Here is a 17,365-nt window from a genome sequence, read left to right as displayed (position 1 = left end):
TCTTAATATGCAAATTATATTTTCATAATGAATCAGAAACTGGCAACAATTGACTGAGGTGCGAAACATTGCAGAAATCAAACTTAACAGCAAGAACATCTTCCTCTTCTACAATTTTTGTGTGCAGGGATATATTTTGCAATGATTATGGGAGGTAAATTAATTACAATTTATATATTCTCACTATTTCTCTCCCTGTCTCACTCAAGAATCCATCTATCTCTGACTTAAAAATATCCATTGACTTGGCCTCCACAGCCTTGTGGCTAAAGGGATCAGGGGGTATGGAGAGAAGACAGGGATGGGATGATCCTTGATCATATGGAATGGCAGTGCAGGCTCGAAGGGCCGAATGGCCTACTCCTGCACCTATTTTCTATGTTACCGTTTGCGCTCCCCCTCTCTCCCTCTCTCTCTCCCCTCTCCCTCTCTCCCTCTCTCTCCCCCATCTCTCCCCCCTCTCTCTCCCCCCCTCTCTCCCCCTCCCCTCTTCCCCCCTCCTCTCTTCCCCCCTCTCTCCCCCCCTCTCTCTCTCCCCCTCTCTCTCCCCCTCTCTCCCCCCCTCTCTCCCCCCCTCTCTCCCCCCTCTCACCCCCTCTCTCCCCCCTCTCTCCCCCTCTCTCTCTCTCTCTCTCTTTTACAGTTTAGAAGATTATGGTGCCCATTATCCTAGAGAAAGCTTGATAGTCCGTATCAGTTGTAAAATAATCTCGGCAAAGCTGGAGCCATCATTGATATGTCATCTGAGATAAAGTTTGCCAAATGGATTTGTATTCACCAAAAAACAAACCAGTTCGGGCTGTGTTTTTTACCCAATTCTTTTTCTGCAGGCTGAACAATAATTGATTTTCCCAAAAGATGAAACTTTAAGACTTCAATAAACCTCTCTGGAATCACTGAAGGAACTCAGTCATGAATGTTGCTTTAACCAAGGACTTCACTAAACAACACAAATCACTGGAATGGGCTTGTACAAATTATGACTATTTCATGAACTATTTCTTGTACAATTTATGACTATTTCATGAACTATTTCTTTGCCCATTTCATGATGGTCACTGATTCCAGTCTGATTGAATACTTGAAGACAGGTGAGAAAATAATATAATTAGTTTAAGTTAAGTTAAAGATACAGCAGGGAAACAGGCCCTTTGGCCCAAGGAGTCCACTTTGGCCATCCATCACCCATTCACACTAGTTCTGTAATATCCCACTTGTTCATTCACTCCCCACATACTAGGGGCAATTTTACATAGGCCAATTAACCTCAAACCAACGTATCTTTGGGATGTGGGAGGAAACCGGAGCGCCCGGAGGAAGCCCATGTGGTTACCGGGAGAACGTGCAAACTCTACATAGACTGAGGTCATGATCGAACCAGTGTCGACTTTCCCTGTCGAATAATGACAAGTTAAAGAAGTATCCTGACCCAAAACGTCATCCATCCATGTTCTCTAAAGATGCTGCCTAACCCACTGAATTACTCCAGCACTTTGCATCATTTTTTTGTAAACCAGCATCTGCTGTTCCTTTTGTCTCTGACAAACTTTACACATGGTTCCAATGCTTTAAATTTCTTTTAATTGTTAGATATGCAGTTACAGTTGTATTTAGATTATTTTTAGAATCAACTTACAATTCACACCACAGGAATAGTTTATATTTAAATTAATATTTCTTATATTATTTATAATATATTAAATAAAATATTTTGTAAGTGCATTTGTTTTGTTCTTTAATATACTCGTCACTGAATCAGAGACATTGCACTTAACTTTTTTTTCAAATTCCAAAGCTGAAAAGAAATGAGTCATACTGACAGGCTAACGATCAGATGCTGAGATATAGATTGTTGGAGGATTTCTATTCCTCTCATAGGAACCTATTCACAGCATGAAAATCACACTGCGGCTGTCTATGCTTCGGGGAATGCAGAAAATCCTTCCAAAAAAACGGGATTACATCTCTTTTAGAATTGGCCCTATCATATCAACTAACACAATATGAAGATCAGATATAATCAACATTACAACTCCAGCTTAGGTTCTGGTGGAATGTCTTTGACTCTTGAGTAGAGCCATACTGTGAAGGCTATTCCGATTTACCTTAAAAGGTATATCCCCACTCAGGCACACGCACACTCACAGGTACGCGCATACAAACACATACATGCACAGGGTGTCCATCACACAGCTGTTGAACAAACTCACTTCTACAGAATTCGATTGCAAAGTGGAAATAGAGAAGTCAGTGGGGACAAAGAAAACATTCTTGCAATTATTTTGTCAAAGAACAAACCATAAAAACATAACTGGTTTCCACGCTCTTTCTAGGGTAATATGTAATCCAGAATCCTCTGTGAGAGAATGCTGAAAGAGTTAGAAATATGTTCTATCACTTAATGTCAGGAGAGGAGGCTGAGAACAATGTCCACTGAATCAACAGAAATAAGATCTTGAAGTGTTTCAGTTTCTCGCAGCTGGTCAGGGGTACGGGTGTCAGAGGTTATGGGGAGAAGGCAGGAAAATGGGGTTAGGGGTTAGAGAGAGATCAGCCATGATTGAATGACGGAGTAGTGTTGATGAGCCGAATGGTCCAATTCTGCTCCTGTCACTTATGACCTTATGAACTTGTCTTTTTAAAGTTTTAGTGTTTTCAATCGTAGAATTCAGCAGACTACCCCTTGAAGAGCTGTTTCTGTCATGGATTGTGTGTCGGCAGGTCTGCTGTATGTTTTACTGATCATGAATCAGACCCATGTTAAATTCATCGTCCAGAAACAATCCCAATACACAGCTCAAGTAACTCTCAATATTTATGCACATTTGTGCCTGAGGAATACGGATATTCCTTTCACGAACATTAAATGCATAGTGGAGACTGTGTCATCTACTAAAGCAGCGTTGTGGCGAAACTCAATGCCCAGAGGCCACACCCAGCCTCAATGCCAGGGGGTCATTCAACTGAGTAAACAAGGGACAAACATGTTAAGCAGCAAGTGGGTGGTGAGCTGTCCTCAACAAATGTAAGCACATGGTGTTTCAATAGAAAATTGTTCACCTTCTCAAAGTGATTATGAAGGGGCATTAAGAACAAGAGAAATGAAATAGAGAGACACAAGGAACTGCAGAGGCTGGATTCTTGTGTATAACGCAAAATGCCTTACAGAGCAGAGACCACTCAGTGAGTGATGGCCTCAAAAAAAATCCCCAAAAAAACAGGGAGTTCCAGAGATTCACCACTCTCTGTGTGAAAAAAGTTCTTCTCATCTCGGTTTTAAAGGATTTCCCCCTTATCCTTAAGCTGTGACCCCTTGTCCTGGACTTCCCCAACATCGGGAGCAATCTTCCTGCATCCAATCCTCACCTGCTGAATTCCTCCAGCATTTTTGTCTACCTTTGTTTTTTCCAGCATCTGCAGTTTTTTCATAAACATCACCCATAGACAGGATCAAACTCAGGTCTCTGGCGCTGTAAGGCAGCAACTCTACTGCTGTGTCACCATGCCGCCCAGTTACTCCAACACTTTACCTTATTCCACAGTCTGTTGTGTTCAAAACCCAATCAATATCAGCCTTGAACACAGTCACCAAATAAATGTTCAGTTTTCTAGAGGTTGCGAAATCTGAAGCCTTACTATGGCCTGCTTAAATTTCTCCTCATCTTCTCCTAACTGGCTGACCCATCGTCCTGAGACAATGGCCCTTAGTTCTAGACTTTCCTCTGAGAGGAAATCAGCTCTCAGCATCTAATCTGTCAACCCCCCCTCAGAAACCTCAGAGCAAACAGAGCCTTCACTGCCCACATCCTGGAAACAAATGTTACTAGAACACTACACACCCCTCCCAGTCCCTGCTGCCACATTACATACAAACTAAAACTTCTTGCTCTACATAAATTTTAACATGATTGGGAAAATACAAAAACGCCTGGAAGTTAGAATAGATCTAAAAACTAAATGACCGCTCAGAAGAGTGAACGATAGCCAAATGTCCAGAAAATCAATGAAGTGTATCGAACCCGCCTAGCGTGAAGAATTTCACTCTGAATAATTATGAGCGTTATGCAACGAAGACAATTGTACAAAAGAGGAAAGAGGAAAACCGTTCACAATGCAATGAATATCCAGCACACAGACTTGTACAAAACACATGAAGAAATGATTACCGTTAAATACAAGCAGATAACAAAGCTAATATTTAATGAGCCAAGCAACATCTGTGGAGAGAGAGAAAAACATTTTAGATTTTTGATCTGTGAAATAGTTTGAATGACTAACATGAAATGTTAACCATTTCTCTCTCCATAGATGCTGTCGAGCCTGCGAAGCATTTCCACCAATTTCTCCTGTTTCTTGGCTAAAGGAATTATCCAGAGGTGGATTTTATAACTCAGCAGTCAATAAAAGAGACACTGTGGGAAACTATGTGCATCCATTTGGTCATTTTGGAAGAGAATGGCTGTTCCATGTATCTGATCTGAACATCTTTTCATTCCAATGACGAATGCCCAGCTCATAGCATTTCCAGTAATATGAGGTTCGGGCGTAGAAGGCCTTGTAACGTCTGCCGGAGGGAAGTAGTTGAAACAGACCGTGGCAGGGGTGTGATGAGTCCTTATGGATGCTGAGGGCCTTCCTGAGGCACCGCGTGTGGTAGATGCCCTCCAAGGCTGGTAGCTCTGTCCCGATGATCCTCTGCGCTCTGTTGACGACGCGCTGAAGAGCTCTCCTCTCCGCCTCCGTGCAGCTGAGATACCACACAGAGATGCCATACGTTAGTATGCTCTCTGTGGTGCAGCGGTAGAACGTTGTCAGCAGCTGTTGGGGCAGACCAGTCTTTTTTAATGTCCTCAGGAAGAACAGTCGTTGCTGTGCCTTCTTGACCAGCGCGGCGGTGTTTGTGGACCATGTGAGGTCTTCTGAAATGTGAGTGCCCAGAAACCTAAAGCTGGACACTCTCTCCACACTTTCCCCATAAATGGAGATTGGGGCGTATTCTCCAGAATGGGACCTCCTGAAGTCAATAATCAGCTCCTTGGTCTTGGAGGTGTTTAGTGCCAAGTTGTTATTGGCGCACCAGTCCGCCAGGTTCTGCACCTCCGCTCTGTATTTTGTTTCATCACCGTTGGTGATCAGCCCAATCACTGTTCAAAATGGCGGCGGCGCGGGCACACCGCGACGCCCTGTGTCTCCCTAGAATGGGAAAAATAGCGACGATCCCCTTACCTGTTTCAAGGCTGCTCACTCGGAGCAGTCTTGTCTTATTATTATTTATTTAAATCATTTGCTATGTCGCTCTTCCAGGGAGATGCTAAATGCATTTCGTTGTCTCTGTACTGTACATTGACAATGACAATTAAAATTGAATCTGAATCTGAATCTGAATGATAACCATGCGTCATCTTCATAATCTTCTTCCCATCCATTCGGGATGTGTCACACATACAACAAGGTGACATCACCTCCCATGCTGTAGGGTTGTAGCTCAAATACAGTCCATGCATTCTGGGAATGACACAGTCTTACCCAATATGGGTGTCGCTCATGGTGTTGACATTGCACTGATAAATTCTGACTGTACTCGCCGTTTCTGAACTGTGCAATGTAGCCACATGAGGCCAGTGTAAGTGCCAATCTCTGCACTTTAGCTGAGCCTTCTGAAATACCGCTTAGATTCACCAAATATACATCAAGGCTTGTGGTTGTGAAAATTGTCAACTTCGAACCTGAGGAGGACTTGTGGAATTTTGTCACTTCCAAAGTGATAGGTTCTTCTTTGCCAAGTTGTGAGCATCATTGTGCTGCCTCAGAAAGAAGCCTCGAGATGAATATCGAACTCTGCTTCATCCCTGTCCTCAACTGTTTAAGAAAGAACTGCAGATGCTGGAAAAATCGAAGGTAGACTAAAGTGCTGGAGAAACTCAGCAGGTGAGGCAGCATCTATGGAGTGAAGGAATAGGCCCGAAACGTCACCTATTCCTTCGCTCCATAGATGCTGCCTCACCCGCTGAGTTTCTCCAGCACTTTTGCCTACCTGTCCTCAACTGAATTGAATTATATCAGAGCCAAGATAATCTACTTCTTTATACAGCAAAACACCCTTGCCATGATCAAACTATAATCATTTAGATGTTTCCTATGTTCATATTTGTTTAGATCTCTTACATGTAGCACTGCAAACTGGAAAGCAAATCTGGTACAAAAAAATTGACAAAGTTCATCATCCTTTCATCGGGGCCTTTTCCATTTGTTTTCAAAAGACAATTTCTTTTGAATTATTTTTTCATTCATTGTATCATGAGAATCTGGACAAATTGGTTCTTGTCACAGCCAATTTGGTGGAATTATGCCTCGGAGGGAGTATGGCTAGAAATCTTTACATCTGTCAGAAAGCTGGTCAATTGATGCTATGCACAAAACAAAACTATTAGGCAGAACACAAATTATTTTTAAAAATTAAACATTAAAACAAATTCAAAGTTATTAAAGTCAAAATTATGAAATTACGTGCTTCTGAATTTTTTGTCAGTCAGGTATCAGGCCGGCTTAAGAATGGATTGTTTGCAAAATCAATCTGCTGTAATAAACAGCTTTCACCCACAGATCGCAAACTAATGCTTTGAGGTTGGGATGCTGTCATGTTGCTAAAGAAGTCTATCAGATAACTTCTCAAGCAGCAGCTCTCACAATATATCCCCAACTATCTTAGTCAAGTCTGTTGTTATAGTTGAGACCGCAATGATGGCAAAGCTGGCATTTGAACCTTGACTTCAACTGCAAATTTATAAAGATCCACTAATAATTCCAAGGTAGACAAAAATGCTGGAGAAATTCAGCGGGTGAGGCAGCATCTATGGAGCGAAGGAAATTTTCTTTGCTCCAAAGATGCTGCCTCACCCGCTGAGTTCCTCCAGCATTTTTGTCTACCTTCGATTTTCCAGCACCTGCATGCAGTTCCTTCTTAAACTAATAACAATTCCAAAGTACATTAAAGGAAAGAAGGAAACTAGAGCAGGTATAGGGCCCCGCAGAAACCAAAGCGGCCATCTTAGATGAGACGAGTAAGATCCTAAATGAGTATTTCTCCTTTGTTTTTACAGTGGAGATAGACGTGAAGACAAGGGAACTTGGGATAGTTAATGGAGATATCTTGAAGACTATGTATTTCAGTCAAGGAGGTGGTGAAAACCCTAATGCATTATCTTGGTGTTATGTTCATAATACACATTGTTGGCCGAAATCTTACTCCTGATGAAATGTCCAGGGTCATCTTTGCTCATGTACATCAGCAATGACAGTGACGAATATATTCACTAATGTCTCTGATTCAGCAAATTAAACGATGTGTAACTCTGTGCGAAAAACCAATTATATTCTTGTGCTTTCATCCACAAAAGCATATGATCCCAACATAATACTTCCACATGAATGCAAAAGTCTACCTGGGCCACTGCAAACCAGGGCCGGCGTTAAGCCGATTTGACCGATTGCTCCCAATAGGGCCCCGCGCCTAATGGGGGCCCCGCACTAATGTTCAGTATTTCGTACGGAAATACGAATTCTCTTTGTTAAATAAAGATTTTTTTTAATTCGCCATCCGGATTTTTTTTAAACGAACATGCATAACAACCGCTGCACGGCCATCATACACAAACGATTTGTTAACTAGTGCTGTTAGCACTTCTTAACGGTAAGTAGTTAACACCTTGTTATGCGATGTCATGAATCTGCATCTATCCACATTCCTCAGTAAATGTTATAGTGTTTTGAACAAGTATTAATGACGCCGTGTTCAAAAGGGAACTGCAGATGCTGGAATATCGAAGGTACACAAAATTGCTGGGGAAACTCAGCGGGTGCAGCAGCATCTATGGAGCGAAGGAAATAGGCGACGTTTCGGGCCGAAACCCTTCTTCAGACTCATTTAATGACGCCGTGTTCCTTTGAATAAAATTCACGCGGCGTCATTAATACTTGTTTAAAACACAATTACATTACTGAGGAATGTAGATCGATGACACGTTGAGAATTTCATTTAACTCACCATCATGAGTGAGGGCCCCGGACCGCGAGAAGGGGCTTCTTCCTGGTGTGCAGGTTAGTCATTCACCTACCGACCCACGTTGTGTCTCTCTGTCTTTTGCTCACTCCCTCCCTCCCTCTTTCTCTCGCGCTCTCTCTCCCGCTCCCCGTCTCGTCTCTCTCTAGCTCTCCTACTCCCTCTCTATCACCCTGTCCCCTCAGCATTCCTGGAATCATTGATGTTTAGCGGTAGACAAAAATGCTGGAGAAACTCAGCTGGTGAGGCATTCGCCTGGCCCGCTGAGTTCCTCCAGCACTCTGTGTTTTTTGTTTGGCTCTGAAGTTGAAGGTGGCTCAGCGGGACAGGCAGCGGCTCTGGGGAGAGGGTTGTGTTTCTGGTCGAGACCCTTCTTCAGACAATCACAAGTACTCTCACCGACGCGAGTTCAGTTCGGTCTGAAGAAGGGTCTTCTCTCCAGAGTCGCTGCGCTGCCTGTCTGCTGAGTTACTCCAGCTTTATGTCTATCTTCAATTTCAGAGAAATACAATTTCTCACGGGGGGCTTATAACGTCTCTAAACCCCTCTGGGACCCTCTGAACACCTCTAAACCCCCTCTAGCCCCCCTATTTCCCTCTATTCCCCTCTAAACAATTGTAAACACACCTGAACCCATCTGAAGCCCTCTAAACATCTCTAAACCGTTTAAACCCCCTAAGGCCGGCCATGCACGCACACACACAGACGCATACACACAAACACACACACTCAGTCACAGAGACACAATCGCATACACTCATAAACACACACACACACACATTCAATCTTTCAAAGTGCCGCTCATTTTATTAGATGTGTGACACTTTCATATAGTTTTTCAAAATTTTAGTATATCAAGCATTTAATGTTTTTTTTGGTTAAAGACGAGCATACTACACGAAATATAAACATACATAAATTTTTACTTTTCTAGAGTAGGGGCCCCGCCATCAATTTTCTAATTGGGCCCCGCAATTCCTAGCACCGGCTCTGCTGCAAACCTATTCTCTCTTTTAGGATGCTGCTTGATCTATTAGGGTTCTCCAATGTTTTCCGTTTTATTTCAGATTTCCACCATCTGCAGATTTTTTATTTTGTATTATGAAACAAATAAATTGCAGCCACCTTACTAGCCAACAATGTCTCTGTGATGAATATTGCTTCAGACATTTTACTACCAAGCCCAAGATCTGTTTAAAGAAATACTCATGCAAATAAAAGCTTAACCTTTCCATAAAATGAAGTCAACCTGTTTTTCTTGTTTTGAACAGAGGTTGCATGCAAGTTCAAACTGGCCTAACTGCTGCCTGGAGAATACAATCTGTCAAACCTCCAGCATATTAATTCAAGAAATTGCATTCTGTGGATATGTACAAAGAGGTCTCCAAACCATTAGAACCTTATGGTCAAGATCTGAAGCTAATTTAGGTATTGGTATTGGTTTATTTTTGTCATGCATGCCGACAGTGAAAATCTTTTGTTTCCATAATATTAAATACGGAACGCACATGGGTACAATCACGCCATACACAAGTACAACAGGTGAGGCAAAAATACCAGAGGGCAGAAAATAGCTTGACAGCATTGGAGCATTACAGTTCCTGACCAAAAAGTCCAACATCTGCAATGAGGTAGGTTGGAAGATCGGGAATACACACTAGCTTATGGGAGTACTGTTCAGTAGTCAGATAACAGAGGAGATTAAGCTGTTCCGGTGGTAGGTGCTTTCAAGCTTTTGTAGCTTTTGCCCTAAGGGAGAGGGGAGAGGAGGGAATGACCGGGATGAAATGGTCCTTGTTTACATTGGCTGCTTTCCCAAGGCAGCATGAGGTATAGATGGGGCCAAAGGTGATGAGTCTGTATGTGTGATGGACAGGGCTACATCCACAACTCTGTAATTTCTTGCAGTTCAATCCTTCTTAAACCAACTAAGCTCCTTTAGAATAACTGTTTTTGACACAAATAGTGGAGATTTTTTACCATAAATAATTTTCTTTACTCATTTACAAGGTTCTCTGGCAAGAGCAGCCTGAATTCTTCATCCTTGGTTGGCCATGAATCTTTTGCTGTGGAGAATCCATTCAAACATATTCCTTCAGGCCTGGACTTGCATTGAGGCCAGAATGGGGATGGGCAGTGGATTTCCTTCCCAACTGGGCACAGATGCACCAGGTTAACTTTTACACCAACCCGATGCTTTCCTGAACAGATTTTGCCCATTAGTTCCAGCTTTTTAATTCATCATATTTATGTTCCCCAGCCTCCCTGGTGGGATTTTCCACACATATCATTATTTTTAATATTTATTTATTCATTTATCTTTGCCTCGCAAGCTCAGCATTTATTGTCCATTCCTATTTTGCCCGGTGGAGTCGGTGATGAATCACTTTCTGGAGCAGCAGCACTCATTCCGGTGAAGGTACACCTACTAATGATAGAGGATCACCACATCAATGATTCAGATATAATCATAAGCGTATAATTCCCATTTATGAATAACTCCTAATCCTCTTGGGCCCCTGCGCGTAACAGTGACAATGCAAACATTCTTTGTGGCCTTGGACCTATATGAAGGAAAGATGGTGCCCGAGTGTGGCGGCTCTTGGCGTGCCGATCGCAGAAGAAGATCTACTTTCATCCATTCAAGCCATTTCCTTTTCTTTAATTGAATGTTGCATTTGTTACTTCATTACCCTCTCATTCTACAATAATGAATGAAGACTGGAGATTGTATCCATTTGCACAATGTTAACCAAGAGCTTTACATCGTCTTAAAACAGAGACGATGCAATAAGACAAAGAGCTACCTTCGTGAGACTGAATCAGCTGCAAGAATCGCGATTTTGGACAGACAATGTTTTGGTCACTTCAGACACTTCTAGGGTCCCGACCTGAAATATCATCTGTCCATTCCCTCCACAGATCCTGCCTGACCTGCTGAGTTCCTCCAGCACTTTGTGTTTTACTCAGGATTGCAGTATTTGCAGTTCCTTATGTCAACATCGTTATTTTGCACTTTTTATGCTCTTCATCATCTGTAATTTTAAAGTAAGGATATTGCCCTCATCATGGTATGACAAGAACATTTAATAGTAAACTAGTCCTGTGACTATACCAAATATAAATATAAGTAATTAGTTCACGTTAGCAGAAAAAGGGAATAATTCTATCGAACAAAGAAGTTGTATTTGAATATCTGACATTTCAAAGCTTGGGTGCTGTCTGTGCGGAGTTTGCCATTCTCCAGGTGCTCCGGTTTCCTCTCACATCTCAAAGACGTGCGGGTTTGTAAGTTAATTGGGCTTTGTAGAAAATTGCCCCTAGTGGGTACAAAAGTGGGATAAGATAGAACTATCTAGAACACTGAAGAAGGGTCTCGACCTGAAACGTCACCCATTCCTTCTCTCCAGAGATGCTGCCTGTCCCGCTGAGTTACTCCAGCTTTTTTTGTCTATCTTTGGTTTAAACCAGCATCTGCGGTTCCTTCTTACACATATCTAGAACATAGAACGGCTGATTGATGGTCAGCTGGGACTTAATGGACCAAAGGGCCCGTTTCCATTCTGTATCTCTAAACTAAACTGTAGATTGGTTATATCCTACTAGCCAATTGTAGTGCTTGTAGTAGTTACTCCGCCCAATATGCGTTTTATATTAGGAAGAGTTTGTCTACTCAATTCAGTGAGTAGCTGCTAGGAACTGTTATGTCCTGTAGACTGATTCTGTAAGTACATTTAACAAACATGTGTTGTATTCTGATATGTGTTTGACTCGACTCATTACATAAACACTGGCAAAGGATTAAATTATCTGAGGGTTTCACCCAACATTTAAAAAATGCTTTCCTTGAATTCTACGGTATTTCATGAGCAAACAAAGCAGTGCAGACAGCAGTGTTTCACTTTAGAAATGCAGCTTGAAAGCTCAAAGATTGAATTCATAGCAAAAGCCGTAGGAAAACAGACGAAGAGCCTTCCTTTTCCCACAGTCTCCACTGAACGATACACGGAGGTGCCTGCAGGGAAACACGGTTGTTCAAGTTCCGAGAACTTGCATAAACATTCACATCTGGCGTAAACATTGATCATCCTGTTTGATGATTTTCCACCTCTGTAAAAATAGTAAAAGGTGAAGGTTCGTTTCCAGCACTCTCAGGGCAGGCAGATATTTCCTACAGCCGTTAATGCAACTTTTACCATTTTTGATGAGAAATGTATGGAGACAATTGAATCATATTTTGTTCCACACTCATAAATTACAACTCCACCTGGATAATAAAGGCTGACCCCATCAGTTTGATAATGTCATGTTTCCTTGCTTTGAGTACTGTTAGTCGCTCAATACTACTACTCCAAACACAGAAAGCCTCAAGTCCCTTTACAGCTCTGTGCGAGCTGAATGTTATTAATAGCTCTCTTTCCTCAGGTCAAATCTACTAACAACATGACCTCTCCCCTCCTCCAACTCCCCCCCCCCCCCCCCCCTCACCCCCCCCCCCCCCCCTCCCCATCACCCCCCCCCCCCCCCCCCCCCACCCCACCACGCATGTTTGTATTGTCTTTTGATGCAATTTCAAATCCCAAAACCTCTTTTCCATTCCAGTCTCCTTGGATGTATTATGCCGATCCTTCCATTCACTTCCTATTTCTGCCACTACTAGCGCACTGAAACTGATCTTGTCAAAGTCACAGATGTGTATCTCTCTGAATCACCATCATTTACTCTGTGAAATCCAGTGTGAAGTGAACAAACTCTCCATGGTTCTCTCCTCCACCTGGAAATGAAGTCCCTGAAAATCCCTCCTCTGTAAAATTACACTGCCATCAGTTGTGACTGCCAACAAATTGTGACTGCCAACCCTCTGGAATGGGGGCAATTTAATCACTGCTCTGCGGTTAATCCTATAATTCAGGAACAATCAGTCGCACTGTCACGTCAACAAAGGATTTTACTTGGATGGATCCGTCGTGCTAATAGGTTTGAGCTTTCTAATGCTGCTGAGCTGCATATGTGTGTAGTCTTGTGCAGACGGGGAAGTGCTTGTAATCAGCATGATCTTGTTAATGAAGCTAATCAAGGCAAATTCCACAGTTAGAGTGATGTTGGCAACTACAACACCTATTTGGGCATGGTTTGGTTTTAGAACATAGAACAGTACGGCATAGCAACAGATCCTTCTGCCCACAATGTCCATGCTTTATTGAGTATGCGTGCATGTGTATATATACACACCAAACCCTTTTCTCCGTTATGTACTACGTTTACATATTCTGTTGTGCTGCAGCAAGCAAGAATTTCATTGTCCTATCTGGGACACATGACAATAAAACACTCTTGACTCTTGAACACGCCGTCTAGATAATTTAATCTCCGCTGGCTACTTGTGATACATATCCCTCAATTCTCTGCATATCCATTATGCCTATCCAAAAATCTCTAACACCACTATTGTATTTGGCTCCACCGCCATCCCTGGAAGCACATTCCACACACCCATCGCCCTCTGTGCATATGCTTTAAACTTTATACTGTAACTTTGTCCCTTAAAGCTATGCCCTCTAGTCTTTGACATTTTCACCCTGGGGAAAACGGTTCTGACTATTCACCCCATCTATGCCTCTCATAATATTTTATATACTTCTTTCAGGTCTCCCTTCAGCCTCCGATGCTCCAAAGAAAACAACCCAAGTTTGCTCAACCACTTCTTAAAATAAGCATCGGTATCAGAAACTTCACCCTGTCATAGGGGGAATGTTTGAGCGAGACGGATATGCCATATTTGATAGCCAGTTTAAATCACCACCTTCTGGAGTGCAGGAGAATATACTTCCACAGCCAAAGTGAAATACAAACCGCTGCGGTAGTTCGGCAAGTTAAGCAGCATCTTTAGGGGAAAGGAATTGTTAACGTGCAGAACTGATGCGAAGTCTCAACCAGAAACATTCACAAACGATGTCTCGCCACCCCCACAGATGCTGCTTAACCCTTTGAGGCCCCCCAGCTCCAGATTCCAGCATCTGCAGCCTCTTGTGTCCCCATTTCAAGAGATGCAGCAGAACAGTAGAGTCGTTGGATTGTTTTTAGAGCACCAATTAAGACAAACCTGAAAAGAAGTGCAAATGATATACCACAAACAGGACTTCATTTTGAAGCTTTGAAGTGGTCTTTGAAATGGCTCCAAGGCTTTGCATTGGAATTCCGCGAATAAGACCTCAACTAATGACATGCTGATTAGTCCCAGTCGGCCCTGGAGCTCTTTCTGATGATGTCAGGGTTAAACCATGCATGACATCACTGCAGGGTCAGCAGGTCAAGAATTTCGAACAATTGGTGGCTCTGTGGCTGCAGCTGTCACTCATCCGTAGCCATTAAATTGCTGCTGTGTGGCTAATCAGACAATTCAGGAATAATCAATCACCCTGTCGTGGGAACAAAGGAGGGATCGTTGGGGTTTTGTGCAGCGGGAACTGCACGGCTGGAGGCAAAGGCATTCTTACACACTGAGCTGGCAAAGACCTGGAACTGGGTTTTGATTCTGTGGTTCTTAACACGACTGTGTGTTGGTGAAAAAATAAGTCATTCAAAACTCTCCAGTCTGAAGAAGGGTCTCGATCCGAAACGTCACCCATTCCTTCTCTCCAGAGATGCTGCCTGTTCCGCTGATTTACTCCAGCACTTTGTGTCTATCTTCAATGTTCATAAGAGTCGGGACAACTGGACAGGGACTGAACGGGCACCGTGTCACATTGAACCTACCATGCACAGGCAGCAGTAGACTGAATGGATTCTCAAAACCTAGGTTAACACCTTGCAAGTTTGATTTACTGAGAGGTACACGGAAATTCCAGAATATATGGACGGTATTATATATATATGGTGGCCCAGTGGTGCAGCTGGTAGAGCTGCTGCCTCTCAGCACCAGAGACCCAGGTTCGATCCTGATATCGGGTTTAGTTTAGTTTATTGTCACGTGTAGCAAGGTACAGTGAAAAGCTTTTGTTGCGTGCTGAACAGTCAGTGGAAAGACAATACATGATTACAATCGAGTGCTCTCTGTGTGGTTTCCATGTTCTCTCAGTGACCGCAAGGGGTTTCCTCCGGATGCTCTGGTTTCCTCCCATATCCCAAAGACATGCGAGTTTGCAGGTTAATTGGCTTCTCGGGTAAAATTGCCCCTAATGTGTCAGAGTGGATGAGAAAGTGGGATAACATGGAACGAGTGATGGATGGTCGGCGTGGATTCGGTGGGCCGAAGGGCCTGTTTCCATGCTGTATCTTTCTGAACTGAACAAACCAATAGATATACTACAAGCTTTCTACTGGGACCTGTTCTTGGCAACATGAGAAATGTTCTCTTCACAGCATCATAAAATCCAATGTAGAGATGGAGGCCTTTCAGCCCAACAAAGATGTGGGGGTTTGTAGGTTATTGTCCTCTGTAAATTGCTCTTCTTGTGCCGGGAGTAGATGCAAAAATTGGAATGTAGTCCTAGTGTGAATGAGTGTTCAATGATCATCATGGACTCGGTAGGCCAAAGGGCCCGTTTCCATGTCGTATATGTCAAGCAATTCAAATAACTGAGCCAGGATCTCGGTGCAGGTATTAAATTAGTCCCATTGTTTAGCTTTTTTATCATTGCTTTGGATTTTTCCTTGTCATATTTATATCCAATTTCCTACTAGCTGGAGAGGATAACTTGGGTTTCACTTCAATTAGTGTTTACAGCTTACATATTTCTTCTAGAGTTAACTTGACTGGAAAGATTGCTAAAACGATTTACAAGGATGTTGCGGGGTTTGGATGGTCGGAGTTGCCACGAGAGGCTGGGTAGGCTGGGTCTTTTTACCCTGAAGCATAGGAGGCTGAGGGGTGATCTTATATAAAGTTACTCGGGGCAGTGATAAGGTCAACAGCCACAGTCAATTCCCAGGGTAAATGATTCAAAAACTAGAGGGCATAGGGACAGGTTTTTCACATGGAGGGGTTTGTGTGCACATGGAATGAGTTGCAAGAGGAAGTGGTAGAGGAAGGTACAATAACAACATTTAAAAGACACTTGGACAATACATGGATGGGAAAGGTTTGTCGGCCTCCAACAGGAAGACCGGGGGCTGTGGTGCCGACTACTCACCTCACCGTCGCGGAGCTGGCCGAGTCCAGAGCGGGTGGAGCTGTGGTGGACGCTGCTGCGGCCCGACCCCCGGAGATTCGGTGGCTGCAACTGCGGGTCTGGCGGACGGCGGCACCGGGAGCCCGCGGGTCCCTGGAGGGAGTCCGCTTTTCAGGGCTCCCGCAACGGCGACTTCTCCCGCCCGAGTTGCGGGGTTGAAGAGCTCCTGGAGCGGGGCCTATATCACCGCCCCGCGCGGCTTGGAATGGCCGCGGGACTGCGAGCGCACGCCGGGGGTTCTGACATCAAGAACCCGGTGTGCGACCTTGCATCACCCGGCGTGGCTTTAATGGCCGCGGGACAATCGCCATCGCCCGCCGGGGGCTTTGACTTTGACTCTGACATCGGGGGGGAGAGTGCAGTGGAGAGATAAGTTTTTTTGGCCTTCCATCACAGCGATGTGATGGATGTTTATGTAAATTATGTTGTGTCTTGGGTCTATTTGTTTGTAATGTATGGCTGCAGAAACGACATTTCGTTTGGACCTCAAGGGGTCCAAATGACAATAAATTGAATTGTATTGTATTGTATATTGGAGGCATCCGGGCTATGTTCAGGCAAGCTGGATTAGCACAGTTTAGCAACCTGGTCAACAAGGAGTAGTTAGACCAAAGAGCCTGTTTCCATAATGTATTGCTCTATAACTCTATGAATGTCTTCAAGCATCAGAAAACAATCTGTATGTTTTTTTGTTCTCTAAATTAATCTTAATTTTCCCATTTTTTCCCAATTTCTTTAAGAATTGGTTGCACTGGGCTGTTTTTGTTCTCCGTAACCCAGAGATACTGCAGCTACCTGCTGTCACAAAAACCCCAGCTAAAATAACTGATTTAGCACAGAGATGGTATCACTTTAGGATTGAACCTTATCCAATTTCCTCCATGTCTAAAACAGCAGATTGCAAAACACTTTGGTCATTCAACATCCTCCCCCACCGTTTTCTTTGATTTTTAGTTTGCAACCACCCAGAACCTTGCATTTATTTCTCAGTATTTCATTTTCCTTACTCCCTGCCGTGACTATCTGAAACCTGTTTTCCCATTGAAACCATATGAATAGAGCACATATGCTAAACATCGCCCTACTGCAAATCTTGAATTTTCTAATACACCTCTGGTCTAGGTCCAACTCCAGG

At 43.3% G+C, this 17,365-nt stretch overlaps 1 protein-coding gene across 2 annotated transcripts in view; it reads right to left on the bottom strand.

The window, feature by feature from the left end:
• ninj2 (ninjurin 2) overlaps positions 1–17,365 on the bottom strand; it is a 142,597-nt gene that overhangs the window by 32,919 nt on the left and 92,313 nt on the right. Inside the window, exon 1 of one of the 2 annotated variants that reach the window (XM_033037540.1) lies at positions 14,163–14,264. The exons of the other annotated variant lie outside the window; for it this stretch is intronic. Within the exon in view, the coding sequence (XP_032893431.1) occupies positions 14,163–14,204 (42 nt within the window). The 5' untranslated portion in view covers positions 14,205–14,264. Of the gene's footprint in view, positions 1–14,162; positions 14,265–17,365 lie in introns of those variants that run through there. 2 annotated transcript variants of the gene reach the window in all.

This window comes from Amblyraja radiata, chromosome 19 (assembly GCF_010909765.2).
Source record: "Amblyraja radiata isolate CabotCenter1 chromosome 19, sAmbRad1.1.pri, whole genome shotgun sequence".
In the NCBI taxonomy this organism is placed as follows: domain Eukaryota; kingdom Metazoa; phylum Chordata; class Chondrichthyes; order Rajiformes; family Rajidae; genus Amblyraja; species Amblyraja radiata.
Note: the sequence above shows the minus strand (reverse complement) of the source record. Positions and strands in the feature narration are given on the sequence as shown.